Source organism: Cynara cardunculus (genome assembly GCF_001531365.2).
Source record: "Cynara cardunculus var. scolymus isolate 2C chromosome LG 2, CcrdV1, whole genome shotgun sequence".
NCBI lineage: Eukaryota > Viridiplantae > Streptophyta > Magnoliopsida > Asterales > Asteraceae > Cynara > Cynara cardunculus.
The window spans coordinates 3665740-3684309 of NC_037529.1; the positions used below are offsets into that span (position 1 = coordinate 3665740).

The 18570-nt window shown below is 34.8% G+C and overlaps 2 protein-coding genes across 2 annotated transcripts; one reads left to right on the plus strand and one right to left on the minus strand.

Moving 5' to 3' along the window:
- Positions 1-4451: 4451 nt before the first annotated feature.
- LOC112508148 (CRM-domain containing factor CFM3, chloroplastic/mitochondrial) lies at positions 4452-9875 on the plus strand. Its single transcript, XM_025112927.1, has 9 exons — positions 4452-5519; positions 6449-6857; positions 7515-7645; positions 7725-8078; positions 8312-8468; positions 8669-8961; positions 9183-9242; positions 9330-9437; positions 9534-9875. The coding sequence occupies exons 1-9, from the start codon at positions 4452-4454 to the stop codon at positions 9579-9581; spliced, it is 2628 nt and encodes an 875-aa protein (XP_024968695.1). The 3' UTR covers positions 9582-9875.
- Positions 9876-10215: 340 nt separating this feature from the next.
- On the minus strand, positions 10216-17949 carry LOC112507957 (DNA repair protein recA homolog 3, mitochondrial). Its single transcript, XM_025112714.1, has 8 exons — positions 17713-17949; positions 16524-16581; positions 15452-15669; positions 14570-14657; positions 12421-12593; positions 11803-11949; positions 11169-11300; positions 10216-11058 (listed from the first exon to the last, which is right to left on the minus strand). Exons 1-8 carry the CDS (start codon positions 17767-17769, stop codon positions 10696-10698), a joined length of 1236 nt encoding a protein of 411 aa, XP_024968482.1. The 5' UTR covers positions 17770-17949; the 3' UTR covers positions 10216-10695.
- Positions 17950-18570: the final 621 nt, after the last annotated feature.

Consider the following 18570-nt stretch of genomic DNA (forward strand, 5'->3'; position numbering starts at 1 on the left):
CTTTAATAAGTTGTACTTACGCACAATCTACTTGCAATCTTGAGTTTTAAGTAATATGCATTATTAAACAGTACTTTACGCATAAAAAATAGTTTTTAAGAGTTTTTGTCAAATGATTTATAATATAGTATAGATAATATTCTCTAATATATGATTTAGTATATTTTATTTTAAAAAAATGTTTATAAAAAATAATAAATTAATCTTATTAGTGAAATTGAATAAAATAATCATTTTATCTCTTTCTAACATCAAGTTTTAGATAATTCTCTATATTTAGAGTTTTTTCTATAATTTTCTATTTTAAATAACAAGATAGTAAAATTGTTGGAGCATTTTAGAGAACAAAAATTCATGTAATTTATTAAATATTAATAATAATAAAATAATATATAAAAAGTATAAAATATAATTTAGAAATTCCATAAACTTTTTATTTTGATGTTATTTCAATCGTTTTGACAAAAAACTTTTTTAATGAGATATTTTGTTTTAAAAAGTATTCTTTATTTATTATAATTTAATAAAAGTATAAACAACTAATTAAGAGTAAATTGGTAGTTTTATATGCTCTATTATATCCAGTTTTGTCTTACCAAACGTTGAACAATTGTTCTATCATGTTTTCTTCTATCCTCTTTTATTCTGTCCTGATTTCAGACACACCCTAATTAAATCAGCAATGTGGGGGTGTATAGTTGCGTTAAGGACCAAACTCATTCTAGAAATGCAATCATAAGGACATATGATTCGTTGAATTTTAAAAGAAAAGGACACGAACCGTTAAAAATACATAATCACACAAACGTCATTTAGTTTATAAATATACTCTGATTTATAATCCTTAATTTTTTTTTAAAAATGTGTAACATCATAGGCCAACCGTACAAGAATATTTTTGCTTTGTCCATATTTGAACCTATGGGTTTAAGCACGTCTGATGAGAAAGCATTAAGGGGCCGTTTAATTAAACACTTACCCGGTAAGCGCTTAACGGTTAATTTCAACTCTATCTCTTACTTATCGGGTAAGATTTTAGTCTACCAAAACGACATCGTATGTAACAATTTGTCTGGTAAGCTCTAACCGTGGTAAGAGTCGTCGCCATCACTTACCGGGTAAGACTTTCGGTTCGTGTCTTCACTCTTACCTAGTAAGATTCTTGGTCCTTGTCATATTTATCCGGTAAGAGAATAATACTCTTACCTGAATAAGCATTTGGTAAACGGTCTCTAAGTCATTTATAAGACGACATTTATTTCTCTTCCCAACTGTTGTAATTAAGATTATAAATATGGGGCTGAATCATCATACACAAATTATTGGTGATTTATGTATTTTGGGTGCAAAATAATAAAAAAGGTGCAACTTTTTGGGTTTGCATATGCATAAAAGGTCATGTGAGTGATGACCATGTCATTCTAACATGGTATGGTCATGTGAGTGATGACCATGTCATTCTAACATGGTATGCCCATGTGATCCGTGAATAGTTTCTGAGTTGTGGAAACTATAAAAAAAACAAAACAATTATTCATTATAATTTTATTTTAGAGAATGTTTTATAGGAAACTAGAAGGGTATTCGTGTAATGTAGCGAGATACGTATTGATTTTAATATTTTATTTTATTCTTTATCACAGTCGATGTTATAGTATGGTCTTATGTGATTTTGAAAAGCGATAATGTTTTAATTTTTGAATAAAATATAAACTTGAAGTATCATAAAAAATTTGACAAAAATATATTGATATTAGTATTAAATTAACAATTTAAAATTCATATTTTTTTGTATAATTTTTTAATTCAATTTTTTATTATAATTTAATTTAGGTTCAATAACGAAGTAATTTATATTTAGTTTAATAACATAATTTTCTTATAAATATAATAATTAATTATTTTATTAGAACTCTATAATTATCCTAATTATATTTTAGATTTTTTATTTTAAAATGAGGTGTTTATCCTTTATTTGATTATGTTTATACGCAATTAGTTACATGAAGCTTTAATAAGTCGTATTTATGCATAATTTACTTGTAATCTTGAATTTTAAATAATATGCATCAATATACAGTATACATTACCATAATTTACTTGTACTTCATGCATAAAAAATAGTTTTTAAGAGTTTTTATCAAATGCTTTATAATATAGTATAGATTACTGAAATATCCTTAAAAATCAACATAAAAATTAAATTTTATTACTATTGAATTTCCAAATCTTATTTTTGTAGGATTTCAATGAAAATCCGAAATTTCAGATCCAGTAAAAGTTTTCAAACAGAACATGAGATTGAAAAGAAATTCAATTCCAAATCCAATCTAATCCTACAAACAAACGGGATTCTTAGGTGGCGTTTGGTTTGATATAATGGTTTTGGATTTTATGGAAAATTTTGGAATCTTTAGTGTGTTTACTTTGTATGATTTGGAATTAAATTGAATTCCATTATTTATAAAAATAAATTATAAATAATTAAATTATATTTTTATCGATAGATTATTTAGAAAACAATTTTTTTAATATATTTTAAAATACTAGAAGAGTACTCGCGTAATGCACCGAGATACATCTCAATTTTGATGTTTCGTTTTATTTTGTCAACGTCGATGTTATAATACGATTTTATGTGGTAATGAAAAACGATAATGTTTTTGTTTTTTGAATAAAGTATAAAATTTGAAGGTATCATAAAATTTTAAAAAAATATATCAACTTTAATATTAAATTAAATATTTAAAAGTTCTTGTGTTTTTTGTGATTTTCTTAATTCAATTTTTTATTATAATTTAATTTAGATTTAATAATGAAGCCATTTATTTTTTGTTTAATAATATTTTTTTATAGAGATAATAATTAAGTATTTTGTTAAAACTCAATGATTATCCTAAATATATTTTAAATTTTTTATATTTAAAATGAGATGCTTATTTTATATTTAATTATATTTATCGGCAGTTAGTTACACGAATTCTAATATGAAACTTTAATAAGTTATACTTATGCACAACTTACTTGTAATCTGGAATTTTAAGTAATATGCATAAATAAACCGCACTTTATGCATAAAAAATTGTTTTTAATTTTTTTTGTCAAATGCTTTATAATATAGTATAGATTATTACATAAAAATTCTACGTAATCCCATAAAATACCATCCACCACCATGGGATTTCAAAATTCTATGTTTGTAGAATTTAAATAAAACCCTGGATTTCAAATCCAAGAAATCATCCAAACCAAACATGGAATTGAAATGAAATTGAATTCAAAATTCCTCTAAATCCAATCTAATCCTATAAACAAAACGAAACCTTAGATTCTGAGAGGGCCCTATGCACGTACTCGATCTAATTTTGTAGGGAACAAATTGGGGTAGGAAAGGTGCCATCGCTAAACGTTGAGGTCTGAGGGGTATTCTGAGATATTATAAAATACAACGAACATCCACCAAAAATCCGAAAAAGTTCCTCAAAATCAACCAAAAAATCGAAAAGTTCCAAAATCAACGAATAACCGAAAACCGTGTCCAAATCAACAAAAAAACTTTAAAATCTCCTGAAATCAACAAAAAAAAACTTAGAATTTTCCTCGAAATCTGAAATTCGGCTAAAAACACATTGAGCAACTTTACAGACCGTTGATCCATCTTAAAGAAGTCTACGCTCGACAAAAATCTTGAGTTTGCCGTTGGTCTTTTTGGTTGCTTACATTTTTTATTATCATTTTACCAGTGTTAATTTTAATATTTAAGAAAAAATAATACCCAAATAAAATAATAGTACATAAAAGATTGGGTTCCGGTAAGAAGGGTAAGAAGTGATCTCCACCCTTATATCAATTCTAATTGAAGATCAACATGAATGTGGTGCACCGAATCAATTCCTGTGATAAGCACAATTCATTAATGGGTGAGATTATAAGTGATCAAGCGTTCATATCCCCTCCTTTTACGTTTCTCACCCTAACTCTTATTCTCACACGATATTTCGTTTATAACGATACAAGTAATTAATGATTTCACTTTATATTTTGATAAATCAACTTTTATTGCATTTAATTATTCAAAACTTATTATTTAACTACAAAAAAATCAAATAAACAATAGAAAATTGATTAACAAAACACCGAAATGATTTTATACATACAAACACACACAAATGCACCATTTAGAAACTTAGCTCATTTTATTTTACAAAATTTATTGGTCTATTTTTTATAAAGGGATGGGAAATGTAGGCCCACTGGGTTATGGGCCCATTTAGAAACTTAGCTCATTAAGTAGCCCATAAAAGGTCTTTTATGATCCAATAACTGTACATGGTTTCTAAATTCGGTGATTTCCGTCATTCCGGTCGACTCGGGATTTCTCCGGTTCGGGTATCGGGTTCCGGTCGACAAAGTCCATAAAGATGTAAAGTTCTCCATATCATCCATCATCAATGGCAGCTTCTTCGTCTTCATCTTTTTCATTCAATATAATTTTGCCCACTTCTACAACTACTCTTCCCTTCTCTCGAACACACACTTCAAACTTCAAATTTTTTTGTAGTGATCAAAGAATTCAGCTTGAAACCCAACAAATTAACCCCAAAATCAAGAAGCAAAGAAAACCCAGACCTAGTTTTTCTGATCAAGTTCTTGAAAAATGGTCTCGAAAACCCACTTCATTGCTAGAGAAATTCCCATGGCAGAAAGAAGAAATACGACAACAAGAAGGGATAAATTCTATTAAATCCGTTGAAGAGGATGAAAAAAAAGAAGAAGAAGAAGAAGAAGAAGAAGAAGAAGAAGAAGAAGAAGAAGAAGAAGAAAGGGGTTTAGACGAGTCGAGAATCGGCAGCAACTCGTTTGCGGGTGACTCGGTGAGGTTTAATCCCATCAAATACGTAAAACTTGCTCCTTGGGTTCAGGAAACTAAACCCCAGAAACCAAAATTTGATTTTGAAGATAGGAATTCCCAAAAAGATAGCAATGGAGGTAAAACTGATGATCGATTTGTTTTGTCCGAGTTAAGGACCGCTAGTAACTCGTTGCTGAGTGACTCAATGATTTCTAATCATTCCAACAGTAGAATTCCACAAAAGGATGGTGGAACCACAACCATTGATGGGATTTCTTCACAGAAAGGAAACATTCAAGGGGTTTTTCTTAAAGAAGATGAAATTCAATCTGGGTTTGTGGAAGAAGATGATGATATGCAGATGAAGATTGATGAAATGGTTTCAAACAAAGGTGGAGAAAGTAAGGTTCCACTGGAGAGAGGAAGAGATCTGTTTAAGAGCAGTAGCAATACACCAATGGCTGACAAATTGATACCAGAATTTGAATTGAAGAGATTGAGGAATAAGGCAGGGAGAATGGTGGAAAGATTTAGAGTTGGTGCAGGTGGGGTTACACAAGAATTGGTGGATTCAATTCATGAAAAATGGGAAAGGGATGAAGTGGTGAAGTTGAAATTTAAAGGTCCTTCTGCCATGAATATGAAAAGGATCCATGAAAGTTTAGAGGTCAGCATTATCCTTCATCATTTATAAGTTTGTGTGTGTACAAATGGATATTGATATGATATTGAATCAGATTTTGCATAAGGATGTCTGTAAGAATTCAGAACATATCTGAATGATGTTGTTATTTCTTTAGGTAGATGATGATGGTGATGATAGATTGGTAATTGTTTGTGAAACTCAAGTTGTTTATGAACACTTAAAAGACTTTAAATCGTGTAATGAAAGATCCATTCATAACATCCGCAACCAACTGTACCAGATGTTGTCCGCTTTATCCACACATGGGCCCACAATTTTAAAATGTTTATGTCCAGATGTGGATAAAGGGGACAATATCTGGTACGGTTGGCTGAGATGTTACATCCATGTCTATATTTCTCATTTTGTGTACGCTTTTTGCTTTCCCATTACAGCATTGTGACCGATGCTTTCAAGATTTATAAGTTCTTCATTTAAACTTGGGGATATGTTTGGCAAACTAGCTGAAAAGCTAATAAGATAGCCGACTGATAAACTAGTCATGTTTGATCATAACTTACATTCATGATTGCATATTTGAATTGCTTTCTTGTTCCAAGAAATATATAATCTTGACTTTTGAAGTCAAAGCTCTAACAATTCAAATTCGAATTCAAATCGGTATATGGACTTTGTTCAAAATTTAATACCAACGATTTTCTATTCCTACGTGTTACTAAGTTTTATGTTCTAAACCAAATTTATTGAAACTTCAAGAAAAGTTCGACCGTTGAACTTGAAAGATACCCCTTTGACCTTTAGTTAGTCAAACCTTCTGATTTTCTTGTAATTGAGGGAGTGCAACATCATGAACTCTATTATTCACATGTTATACTTCTGCTAGATTCACATGTGCATTAAATCAGTTTTGTTTTTAACTTATGATGGATTCTTTGCATGCTTTCTAACAGAGTCGAACTGGCGGCTTAGTGATATGGAGATCAGGCAGTTCGGTAGTATTATTCAGAGGAATGGCTTACAAGCTTCCCTGTGTACAGTCGTTTACAGAGCAAAATTCAAAAGACATAGAAAATGATTCATCAATGAATTATCCAGCACGATATGTGAAGGATCTTTCTGAAGAAGAATTACTAGATTTAAAAGAGCTCAATCTTGTTTTAGATGGATTGGGTCCACGGTTTAAGGATTGGTCCGGCCGTGAGCCACTACCTATTGATGCAGATTTGCTTCCTTCTCTGGTTGAAGGGTATAAACGTCCATTTAGACTTCTCCCGCATGGGACTAAACCTGGTTTACGAGATAAAGAGATGACCTTTTTCCGGAGAACTGCAAGAACAATGCCTCCACATTTTGCACTTGGTATGTATGAGTCTTTCCATTCTATTGTAAGACACCAAATTTGGAGTGTGTTTGCTAAAAGACCAAGGGACTGTTTGTTAGCAACTTAATGGGACTCAACAGCTTATTCCGTCAGCTATAAATGACTGTTTGGTAGTGGCTTAATGATATAGAAAGTGGCTTATTAAGGGGGAGCTTAATGCAGAAAGCCAAGTTTTTCTCCAAACCTGCCCCACCCAATTAAAAACATGCTCCTTCCATCTATGAAAAAAAACCCTCCTAAACAAAAATCTTCCCACTCTATACAGACAGATTAATCCACACAGACAACTTTATCTATACAAGACTTAATGGGAAACCATCCAAACAACCCCTAACTTACCCTCATGATAGGAGTTGATTTCTGATGACTTTCTTATCTTATATACACCCCCTCCGTCTCAAAATAAGTGTCCACATTCAAAAGTAACCGTCTATTTTCCAATTCTACCCTTTATTATGAGATGGAGATATTCATTACTCATGCTCTTATCAAGGGTAAAATTGTTATTTGATTAACTAAAAGTGTAATAACTAAATATATCTAAAACCTGTGTGCCTTTCTCAGTGTGAACATTTATTTGGGACGGCGGGAGTATTTTATTTTCACACACTGTTTTCTATGTTTGATTACGGTAGGAAGAAATAGAAGCCTTGAAGGCCTTGCGGTTGCAATGGCGAAGCTATGGGAACAAAGTGCCATTGCAAAGATAGCTATAAAGCGTGGTGTACAGAACACTTGTAACGAAAGAATGGCCGAAGAGCTTAAGGTTAGATGTTTCACGAACTTGTTTCTTTGTGTTCTGCGGTTAAAACTACTAAAATGCCCATTTTGTTTGTTCGATTCAGAGATTGACAGGAGGGACTTTAGTCTCTAGGAACAAGGACTATATCGTCTTTTACAGGGGTAACGACTTTTTACCCTCTAATGTCACAAGGACATTGATCGAAGCATTTGATGTTAGAACTAATCGACAGGAGGATGAAGACAAAGCACGAGAAAAGGCTTCAACTTTCATTAATTTGACTCCTAAAGATGCCATTAGAGGTTCGCTAGTTGCCGGGACCCTTGCAGAAACCATCGCAGCTACGTCAAGATGGGGCGGCCAGCCGAGCCATGAGGAGATAGAGAAAATGAGGAGGGATTCAGCGGTTGCTAGACACGCTTCTCTTGTTAGATTACTTGAAAAGAAGCTAGCTTCCGTAAGTTACATAATAGCCCCCATCCCAGTTTGAAATTACCTATTTACCCATTGTCATTGTTGTCTAGATCGAATATATCGGTTCAGGTTCATGACCAAACCCACCTTTGGGGTCAGGTTTGCGTACATCTTATCCTCCACGGACCGCACCTCCATGTTGGGACGTACTCGGTTCGTTTGGTTTGGTTTTGTAATGGTAGTGGTCCCTTCATCTTCGGTTTCATGTGATTGCAGGCGAATGGAAAGATAAAAAAGGCCGAAAAGGCGTTGGCAAAAGTTCAAGAATACCTACAACCATCACAACTTCCCACCGATTTGGAAACCCTAACCGATGAGGAGAGATTTTCGCTTCGAAAGATAGGCTTGAGTATGAAACCATACTTGGTGCTAGGTAAATACATCATCACCTCTAAATTATTATTTTTTAATTTTCAAAATCAGTCTGAAAGAAAACAACCGCTCTACTCTTTTGGGTAGAGGTCAGGTCTGTGTACATCTTATCCTCCCGAAACCCCACCTCAGATGGGATATGTTGGGTTTGTTTGGCTCGGTTTTTGAAAGAGAAAGGATAAGAACAATTGGCTCTTTTAGGGCGTCGGGGAGTTTTTGATGGTACGATTGAAAATATGCACCTACATTGGAAGTATCGGGAGCTGGTGAAAATAATGGTGGAGCGAAAGAGCTTTGCACATGTCAAACATGTGGCCATTTCTCTCGAGGCGGAAAGTGGCGGAGTATTGGTGTCGGTAGACAAAACCACGAAAGGCTATGCCGTTATTGTTTATCGTGGAAAGAATTACGAGCGCCCGAATGCAATTAGGCCGAAGAATCTTTTGACTAGACGACAAGCTTTGGCTCGCGCAATTGAACTCCAACGATGCGAGGTAAGCAATTCGTCATAAGTCAACTCATAGGTTTTCTATAGTAATCACTTAAATCTAGCACGAACTAGTTAACATGTGAAAAGACGATTATGCCCTTTATCATTTCCTCAAAACCTTCTTATTAGCTGGAGGTCTTCACGGAAATAGGATTTACCAGTAACCTGGATACAGCCGAGCCTTTTATGGTGCCGGATTGGTTTTAATTCTTTGAATGTATACAGGCTCTAAAGCATCATATCTTGGAGTTATCAGGAAGAATCAAGAAGTTGAAATCGGAACTTGTATGATTTCTAACGTTCTTTAACTTTATTTTCGAAGCGATTTTGGTAAAAGAATCGGTACGAACTCGTTGCTATTTGAATTTGCAGGAAGAAATGAAGATTATTGACGAAATCGATGAAGAGACATTGAGATCAAGGATAGAAGATGATTCAGATTTGGAATCTGATTCGGATGATCATGACGGAATGGAAGAGGTAATCACGAAACCGATCATGTCCCCGATGTTTTGGCTAATTTATACGCGATGTACATTATGAACACGAATTTTGTTGTTATCGGTGTTGATGCAGGACGAAGAAGCATACCTTGAAATATACGAAGACGGTGATCAAAATTGAACGACTTCACACACGAATCAAGTAAGGTACTTGTAAGTTTTTGTTGTTTGCCGCAACGTCTACGCAAAACTCGAGTTACACGATCGGTAACGCTCGGCATGCATGAGACAGCTGCTCCAATGTGAGATATGGAATAGGGCCCTCGATTTTATATTTTTAAACCTTTAGTTTAATTATACGTGTTTTAGACCAATCCGATTGTAGGCTTTCATTCTTTTAGCCGATTTGGTTATTGTCTTTTAAGATATCTCCGTTGTCTTAATCTATATGATAACATATTATAAGTGTCTTTTACTTTATAAGCGCTAACAGAGTAAACATTACCAATCTCACTTACCAGGTAAGATTCTTGATTAGCAAAATGACACCGTAAGATTGATGGTAAAAACCATCATCTTTTACTGTGTAAGCGCCTTTTTTCCCAACAAAAGATATACACGTTTAGTTAACTGGTAAGACGGTAAATGTAAAAATTACAACAATACCCTTTAAAGATAGACGGTTACCGGAAGTTATGAGAGGTTACACGACGGTTCCATAGCATTTTGGAACAGAAAACATCAAACTAATCAACCATTGTGCCACCACAGAAACAATGAAACTGTGTCATCCGGTGATTGCAGGTTCTAGCCAGCTTATACAAGTGTGCACTCCACACCTCCTAACTCGTAGTATAGCTTAATTAACAACCCCTTGTAAATCCAATTACGCCAAATGGTCTGATGGTTCACTGAAATCGCACCCGTGGTGGGGTTATGGGGTAAAGATTTACTCAGACCTAACATCTACCCCCAAAAGTACAACAAATGTTTACGCATGAAGACTCCATACGTGTGAAAATCGTGTGGGAGAGAACGGTAAATTTGAGACAGAGATGATCAGAAACTGTTTTCTTTCAAAACTTCAATATATTACATATAACAAAAATTCGATACTTACAAGCCGTATTGGTCGCTCGGGTCCGCAAGAATCAAAGCCACCGTTCAAAGCATCTCCCCTTTGCCGGAAAAGTTGTACCATCTAAAACATCGACAAATGCTGCGTTTGACCACACTTAGACCAGAAAATCTCAGGAAAACAAGGATCAACAGACGGTCAAATGCGTCATTTTCCTTCATGCCTCCACTGCTGTGACCTCTTCATCGGTTGAAACGATATCTTCAGCATCTGTTGTTTCTGCATCTTTTTCCATTTTTGGTCCCTCGATAAGCTTTTCTCTAAGTTTGGTCTCTAGCTCATCGCGTATAGTTAAATTCTCAGCCAAGTATCGTTTGAAAGCATCTTTGCCACAAAACTTCATGTCGCCCATGCTATAATATGCACCTGCTTTCATAATAAATTTGTGCTTGAGACCCAACTCTATGAGCTCTGATTCACGACATATCCCCTTGCCAAACTCGAGCTCAAATTGGGCCGTTCTATAAGGCGGAGCAAGCTTGTTCTTCATAATCTTCACAAGAATTTGACTTCCTAGTGTCTGCAAAACATAAAAGAGCACCAAAAGCGGTGAATCATAGTGGAACCATCGACTGTATGCATATAGTGAAATTACTACATAAGATTCAAATTGTCGATGAAATGCAGTACCTCTTCTCCCTTCTTGACCAGTCCTATTCTCCTAATATTTAGGCGAATTGAAGCGTAAAACTTCAAAGCGTTTCCACCACAAGTCACTTCAGAGGGTGCACCAAACCCAAAAGTCTGTAACTTTGACCTTACCTGAGTGTAAAATGCAAGCAATATCAGTGAAAAATATTGGCATTTCCCCCTCGGAAATATGGTATCTGGGGGTGAACTATCCTCTACACCAGAGAGTAGAGCGCCAATTTTCGTTAATGAATTGGGAAATTTTCATTGCTTACTTATGGTACTAGAGTTGTAGAGGAAAGTTTAAATGAGAGCCGTAAATACTTCGAGAAGCCCGAAACCAACTATTTCATTAATTATTCATGATGAGTAGCCTTAAATATTTATAAAATATTATTCATCATGAATATCATGATTATCATTATTCATGACAATAATCATGAATATCTATCACGATATTCATCGTGAATAATGTACAAACAGTTGGTTTCCAACTTCTCAAAATATTTACAGTTGTTATGTGAACATGCTCTAGAGTTATAAACACTATAAGTCACAAACATAGCTACATTTTATCCTTCTATATATAACACACTTTTGCTTTTCATTTACACGAGAGAGGCATAATTGGTACCTGATTAATGAAGATCAAAATAGTCTGTGACAAAGATAGTGAATGGCTCAATTTACGAAGTGCCTGGCTCATAAGCCTAGCTTGCATTGCCATATGTGCATCACCCATTTCACCATCAAGTTCACTTTTAGGAACAAGGGCAGCAACCTGAAAGCACATTAACAAACCATAAGCAAAAAACAGAAGCAAAAATATTTGGCAAGACTTGTCATTCATAAAATAGGATATCATTAAACGAGACGTGCATCATTTTTGTGCAGAAAAGAGAAGTAAACATGCCACAGGTGCAATCGGTAAAGAGACAAAACTGAAAAGGATGGGACAGAACGTGATAGAATTAGACGGGCATTAGTGAGGTAGCTGGTGAAAGAATTGTGCAAGGTTTTGGGTTTTTAATCGGACATGGGTAATTTAGTAATTTACCAATTTTGTGCCATCTCCCTAATTTCTGTTCCGCATATTTTAGTGAAACAAAAGATATCGCACCAAAAATGTCACACTCAGTCTTGTCCTGTCTTGGTCTAAATGTCGGACTAGACGTGAGACAACAAGTTTTTGTTCTGTCTTGCCCGCATTCCAAATGCACCCTATGAGTTTATATATAAAGACCTTACTTACACTGTCCACAACAACAACATCAACTGAACCGCTCCTGATAATGGTATCTACAAGACTCAGAGCTTGTTCACCACTATCTGGCTGTGACAAAAGCAAATCCTTTGTGTTCACACCAATAGCCTCAGCTAATGATGGATCAAGAGCATGCTCGGCGTCAACAAATACACAATAACCTACAAAAGATTACAAGAAAAAATGACTTTCTGTAGACAATCTTTTTATGAAGTGTGTCGTCACAAAAAAATAATTCTTCAACTTGAAAAACTAAAAGCATGATGAAATAAGTAGAGATGGAGACAGAACATACTAAAATTCTCCAAAACCAACTTAGGGGCTGTTTGGTTGGTTTTCCAATAGTTTTGTATGGATAAAATTGTATGTGTAGATTAATCTGTCTATATAGATTGGGAATGTTTTTGTTTGGAAGGGTTTTCTAATAGACAGAAGCTATGCTGGTATAACGGTCAAAATACAAAATGGCGGTCACAACAGATGTTTGAAATAGCGGTTCATATTACATATTTCTTTAAATTATATATATAATGTATATGTATGCATACATAAACATATCATATGCATTAATTAAAAAATATAGCTTTAACATCAAAAAATCAACTTAAACGAGTTTCACAAAACAAAATAGAAAAAAAAGTGTTCATAAACGACTTCCTTCCAAGAGTGGAAGAGGCTATCGAACGTGGACAAACCTACGACTTCCTTCCAAGTTCCAACTCGGGTTGCTGATAGAAAGAAAGCTATTGTTAATTGTTATATTGTTATGTTAATGGATTAAAATTAAAACATCTCCAAATCAAAATAAAAAGCCCAATTGTCCAAGTCAAAGACTCAAAAATTAAAGCCCAAAAAAACCCAAACTAAATAGCACTATTGCGGATCGCAATTTGACCCTAACTATCGGTCAAATTGCGGTAAAAGCGCCGATATTAGCGGCACTGCTATTTGACCACCGATATTTTGCATAGGTCCGATATCCGATATTGTGCCGCTATTGCGCCGCAATTAACAGCATAGGACAGAAGAAGCATTTTTTTTAACCGCAAGGGGTGTGTTTGTAAAAAACTTGGCTGTCTGAATCAAGGTTTTAAAAGACAGAATCGGGCCTCGAGAAGTTCTCCCTCAATGAGGCCAGGTGTAAGCCTCGAGGCGGTCCGAGGCGTAAGCCCCGAGGTGGAAATATATATACACCAAAATATGTATATATACTACACATTTATATACAATACGTATATATAATACTAAATTGCTAATAGCGTTGTTTCAATGGTTCGTTACTGGGGAAAGAGTGAAACTATGAGATAGGCTGAGAGGGTGTGGAAAAATTGGTTGCTTGGAAGAAGAGGAAGTGTCAAACAACACTTTTTGATTGATAGGAGGAAGTAATAGCTTTTTGGGTTTTAAAATATTAAAAACACATATTGGGGTCATTGGGATTTGACTTTTAGTTTTTTAAAATAAAAAAGGACACTTATACCATAAAGAGAAGTACTAATACTGCCATGAACTTATAAAAAAGCCAAAAACTATTATCAAAGCAGATCATCTGAGGTGTACGCCTCGACACCGCCTCACGCCTCATCGAACCGCCTCACTGAACCAGGCATAAGCCTCGTCCAGAGTCCGAGAGGCGCTGCTTCAGGTGCCGTTTTGGGCCGCCTCGAACGATTTTTAAAACCATGTTCTGCATAAAGCTCCCCCCTAGAAGCTTACTGAATAAGCCACTTTCTATATCATTAAGCCACTACCGAAAAGTCATGTATAGCTGACCAAATAAGCTGTGAGTCCCATTAAGCTGCTAACAAACAGACCCTTACACACTTTACTGCTTTCAAAGACATGGCTGCAACTTTGTTATAATCTGAATACAGATCACGAAGCAAAATAATTTAAATGACTCCTTCGCGACTGTAAATCATAGAAAACTATATATCCGAATCAACGGGTTGCCGTTGGTGGAATTAATTAACCATGGGGGAGACTTATAAACAAATTTAAACATAACAAATAAGTACACATGTTCACGCCTTGAGCAACTAAAAACTCCTACAACGTTCTCTAGAATACACAAGCAAGATATGCTTTCAGCTACCTCTTAATGTGTATAAAATTTAACAAAGCATTGAAAACTAACCTCCTTGCTTCTGCGCTTCAGCAATTACATGCAGAGCAAGAGTTGTCTTTCCAGAGGCCTCTGGGCCGTATATCTCAACTACGCGTCCCTGCATAAGTAGATTGATGCGTTAGAAAAGAAACATAATTTTAAGCACCGTATCATTCAATAACCTATTCAAATGCAATTCAAAAGAGGTAAAGAAAATGCAATGTAAACAACACAAGTAGGTAAGAGACCTTAGCTAGATGCTCTGGCAAAAAACCTCATTGTGAGCATCAATCAGGACCTCCGAGTCACAAACATAACTAGAATATTCCTCAGCCACAAAAGTGCGCATTGATTATCACGATCATGGGTCCATTAATACAATGCTTAAGATCACGAGTTTATAAGCAAGCATGCAAATATCGAGAAAATACAATGGTCTATAGCAATAGGAAACTAAGAACATCAAATCAAATTGGCAGGTAATTCTTGCTATGCATCTAATCACCAACCAAGTTCCAAAAGTGCGGTCTACACTCCAAAGCATAGACTTATTCAAAACGTTACTTTAATACTGAATGGACTATAAAACACTTGGACAACAACATTTCTGAATGGAACCATACGTTGCAATATCAACAGCAGGACAAAGAAACAAATAAGATGAAAATGGAGCAACATTATAGCATGCATGAACAAAAATTTCAAGCAAACCCCGTTGTTATAGTTACTGTATGGTTGTTTCACCACTTCATCAAGTTCAGTCTCACAACCAACTTGCTATGAAGGGCTAGTTGTTGCAGTTATTATATATTTTGTATAAGATTACCTACTGAACATACATATAAATTTAAAATATATACATTCCAATACTTTTAAGCAAAGAGAAATAGGACACTAACACAGTGTAAATACCTTCGGAAAGCCACCAACTCCCAATGCTATATCTAATGCAAAAGATCCTGTAGACACCACTGGGACTTGTCTGGGAGAAGCACATTGACCAAGAAACATGATAGATCCCTTTCCATGGGAAGTATTGATTTGATCAATTGCTTGCTTTAAGGCTATATCTTTTTTAGACATGTTCTCTTCACCTGAATCACTTCCATCAGACCTTGATTTCTTTTTACCTAAAAGTTGAATGCCATATACTGATAAGCTCATTACCAATAAAAAAAATATAAAGAGATCGCATATATGTTTTTAACTTTGCATGCATGCATGATATAAGCATAGAGAACTACAAACCATTGATTCATTGCAAGAGAAGAAAAAGGTAAATTCACGTTAATTCTATTTGCATCCCAAATTACATGTAGTTATGTAATACACACACACACAACTACAACAATAACCTAGCAAGTGAATTGAAGATAGTTGGTTCATGTCATGTGATGCAACAACATATTCTAAATTGATTGGATTTCAATGGCCAATATAAGTAAACTGTCAGAAACTAGGTATCATAAAGATAAGTGGGTAGCTTCAAGAAAGAGCATTTAAGTAGGATGCTCTAGCTTGGCTTAAGCTATTTTGGATTCATTGGCTACATATGCGGGAGACAAAGCAAGCGAATTTTGGGACAGGCTTAATAGGTGCAACAGAATGTCAACAACCAAAATAGGGAACAAGAGTTTTTGTAGAGTTATACCATTGAGCAAGGAAGTCAAAATTTGATACTGCATCCTTCCCAATTCAAATCTTATTAAAGATATCTAATCATATATATATCTTACATTTATAACTTAATACCAGATGAAGCAAGTGCTCATACCAGCTCTTCCTGAGTCCTGACAACTAACCCACCAATCATTGCTCGCTCATAAAGTTTCAGCATAAACTTAAAACTTCTAAATTATTCACACATACTGATAGAAGGAAAGGATTGTGTAAGATGAACTGTTAAACCTATGACATGTAGCATATAAGAGAAGACATACACAATGAAAAAAGAAACTGTAGTCCATCTAGGAATGAGTAACACCTTTAGTAGAGAAGCTGCTTATCTGAGATGACGATCCCAGTAAACATCTCTTGGGAGTCTGCACACCAACAGCCAAGTAATAATCATTTCAAAACCTTAATATATAATGAAACTGTTTCTTCTTCAAGGATGACATCTACAGCATATTCAATGCCCTTGTTTTTCACATTCTTAACTTAAAAAAGAGTTAGAAGGATTCTCATCAGAAGGTCATATCAGTGAGAAAATCTTTTGACCGTTTGTAAGTTGCAAGTTGCAACAATATCAACAACAGCAAGCACAAAGACCAATGAAAATCTGACAACATTCCTGATGGGAAGTTGTGATTGGTCAAAAGATAACCCCAGAGACACACCTCTACTTAAATAAAAGGTATAGATCAACACATTTGTGAGAGACGTCTCGCTCAGGGTAACTCAATACAATGGCTGCTCAGCACTCTTAGGTGTGTATCTAGTATCGTACTTGCTTCCCATACCAAACATTTTCAGATTATTATTTTCATCTTTCCTATTTATGTAAACAGTTTAGTCTCTTAGTTGGTCACAGCCAAAGTATTGCATTAGGACAGAAAACGAGTTATTCTAACACTGAGTATAGTATCTTGTTCTGGGAAGCCTGAAACTCAAGAATCTCTTGCTAAATAGTAGAAAGAATAAGGTGATCACCAAGGATAGCATAGAAGTCATCTGAACCTGCATTTCTCAGGCTTGGTGAAAAGCCTGAATGATCACTAGGATATTTTCAAGTTTTTTATATCACAATGTCAAAGCTAAAGAAGTAAAGAGTAAAGTCTAACACCCACACATGACACAAGTCACACAACTGATAGCAAACAGGCTTTGATCTGGCTTCTAAGTTCTAATATATAATAGTAACACTTGTTAAGTTGTTTGTGAGCTCAACATGTAAGTACGAAAATTATACACAAACACATTATCCCATCAGGGCAGGATATCGATTCTCAGTAACCTGTCCATTGTGTCACAGAGAGAATCTCCAACCAAGAAACCCCTGATTAAACATCCACAATCAGACACCTTCCCCAAACCATATCGTATTATTTTAAAGATTTCTCTAAATTATTTCAGTTTAATCACGTAACTAACACCAAACCGTAGAAGTACAGAAGCAATGTAAAACAATAAACAAGAAATCGAAGAACAATATGAAGAAGTATCCGAATCACCTCAAAATAACATACGGAACGTTTGAGAATCGATACGTTTCGAAGCAACCTCGCCATTCTTCGTATACTGCTAGTGTCTTCGAATATATCAAAGATTAAAAAAAGATTCCTTTATACACGGACACAAGTAGACGGATTTTAGGGCTTGTTGAGGGTGTGCATAAACCTTAACCAAGTCCCCTTCTTTCACTCTTTTGAGAGGGAGATTGACTGGTTTGATTTTAGGGTTTAAGGATCTCCGTTCCCGTTCTTTTCCCTCCTTTTGAACCGAAAGATATTTACACTTACCACCCCTTATGTTCCATTTTATTGAAAATAGTATCCATATTTTAAAAACCTCTTTCAAACATTCTTGTATCGACTATATATTTTGTCAAACAACAAAATGATGCGCAACGTAACGAAGTTCGTCTTACTTTTATTTAATGTAAACATCGGTTTTTTTTTTTAAATTAATGTAACGAACGTATATTTTTTCTATTTTGTATCAGTGTTATTTAGGCATGGGAATGCACCTCGACCTATCCGAGGAACCCGGTCCATCCGTCTCGGTCTGGGATGGGGACGGGGATCCCCGTTATATATATATATATATATATATATATATATATATATATATATATAGAGGGAAAGGTTTAAACGAGAACACCTTTCATTTTACGAGAATACGAGAACACCCTTTTACTATAGATAATCGCATGTGATACTATTATTTTATCACATATGATACACATGTGATACTAAATTAGAGAAGAGGATGATTTTCGATGCGATCTTGGTTGCGGGTCAAGTCGTCCTTACACCATTAAGCCTCCTCACAAGTATTAACACATGTGATAAGGGTGTTGTTGATATAAC

Coding starts and splice junctions, on each gene's coding strand:
- LOC112508148 (XM_025112927.1), top strand. CDS start 4,452: ATGGCAGCTTCTTCGTCTTCATCTTTTTCATTCAATATAATTTTGCCC. Junction 8,079..8,311: donor TTGAAAAGAAGCTAGCTTCC/GTAAGTTACATA, acceptor ATGTGATTGCAG/GCGAATGGAAAGATAAAAAA. Junction 8,469..8,668: donor GAAACCATACTTGGTGCTAG/GTAAATACATCA, acceptor TGGCTCTTTTAG/GGCGTCGGGGAGTTTTTGAT.
- LOC112507957 (XM_025112714.1), bottom strand. CDS start 17,769: ATGGCGAGGTTGCTTCGAAACGTATCGATTCTCAAACGTTCCGTATGT. Junction 11,950..12,420: donor ATGTTGTTGTTGTGGACAGT/GTAAGTAAGGTC, acceptor ATGTGCTTTCAG/GTTGCTGCCCTTGTTCCTAA. Junction 11,059..11,168: donor TGGTCAAGAAGGGAGAAGAG/GTACTGCATTTC, acceptor TATGTTTTGCAG/ACACTAGGAAGTCAAATTCT.